The sequence below is a fragment of the Xiphias gladius genome, chromosome 2, assembly GCF_016859285.1.
Source record: "Xiphias gladius isolate SHS-SW01 ecotype Sanya breed wild chromosome 2, ASM1685928v1, whole genome shotgun sequence".
In the NCBI taxonomy this organism is placed as follows: domain Eukaryota; kingdom Metazoa; phylum Chordata; class Actinopteri; order Istiophoriformes; family Xiphiidae; genus Xiphias; species Xiphias gladius.
The window spans coordinates 15,320,383-15,321,382 of NC_053401.1; the positions used below are offsets into that span (position 1 = coordinate 15,320,383).

Consider the following 1,000-nt stretch of genomic DNA (forward strand, 5'->3'; position numbering starts at 1 on the left):
AAGCACAAAAGAGCTCTAATATCTGAGGTCTCTGCTCAAAAAAAGATTGATGTGCTGTTTTTTTACAAGAGACGCACACAACTCAGACAGACGAAGTAGATTGGGGTTTATGGTGGGAGGGTACATATGCCCTTAGCCATGGCACCAACTTCAGTGCAGGAGTAGCCGTTTTGTTAAAACCAACCTCAAATACAACGGTCCTGTCTACTACTGAAGTAGTGAAGGGACGGTTGCTGATGGTCAGACCAAAATAGAGAAATCTGTGTTCTGCTTTGTCAACATATATGCCCTGAACCAGGGGGCCGAAAGAGTAGTCTTGTTCAACAAGCTACAAAACGAGCTAACGAAACACCATCACGACCAACTCATCATTGGTGGGGACTTCAACTGTACTGTCGACTTTACTGTGGACAGGACAAGCGAGGAACCCCACCCGCAGTCATCCCAGAACCTAAACAGCATTATAACACAACTAGATCTGCTGGACGCGTGGAGGGTCAAACATCCACAGTCCAGACAGTACACATGGGTGAGGGTCAGAGACGACACGGTCAGTGCAGCCCGACTGGACGGAATCTATATCTCCCAAAGTCTCAGCTCCAGACTGGTTGAGAGCACAATTAGTCCAGTTGGGTTCACTGACCATCACTTAGTCTGCATAGATCTGTATATTTCACCGGGTGAAAGGGTTAAATCTTACTGGAGTTTTAACAACAAACTCCTTCTAGACAGGACTTTCTGTCACTGCTTTGAGCAATTTTGGCAGCAGTGGAAAATTAAAAAAACGGACTTCAGTTCACTGAAACTGTGGTGGGAGATTGGCAAAACACAAATTTGTGTTTTTTGCCAACAGTACACCTGCCATTCCACTGCTAAAATCAAGTTAGCAGTGCAAGAATTTGAAGCCAACATTAGGGAAATTGAAGAGGGCTTGCATGGCAACCCAGATCCTGCTAAGGGCCAACTGTTGCAGGAAAAAAGGTTGGAGCTGAGCTCCTTA

At 45.6% G+C, this 1,000-nt stretch overlaps 1 protein-coding gene across 1 annotated transcript in view; it reads left to right on the top strand.

Annotated features, from left to right (window-relative positions):
- LOC120803939 (inositol 1,4,5-triphosphate receptor associated 2-like) overlaps positions 1–1,000 on the top strand; it is a 101,891-nt gene that overhangs the window by 1,338 nt on the left and 99,553 nt on the right. Inside the window, exon 3 of the mRNA XM_040152989.1 lies at positions 299–590. Within this exon, the coding sequence (XP_040008923.1) occupies positions 299–590 (292 nt within the window). The remainder of the gene's footprint in view (positions 1–298; positions 591–1,000) is intronic.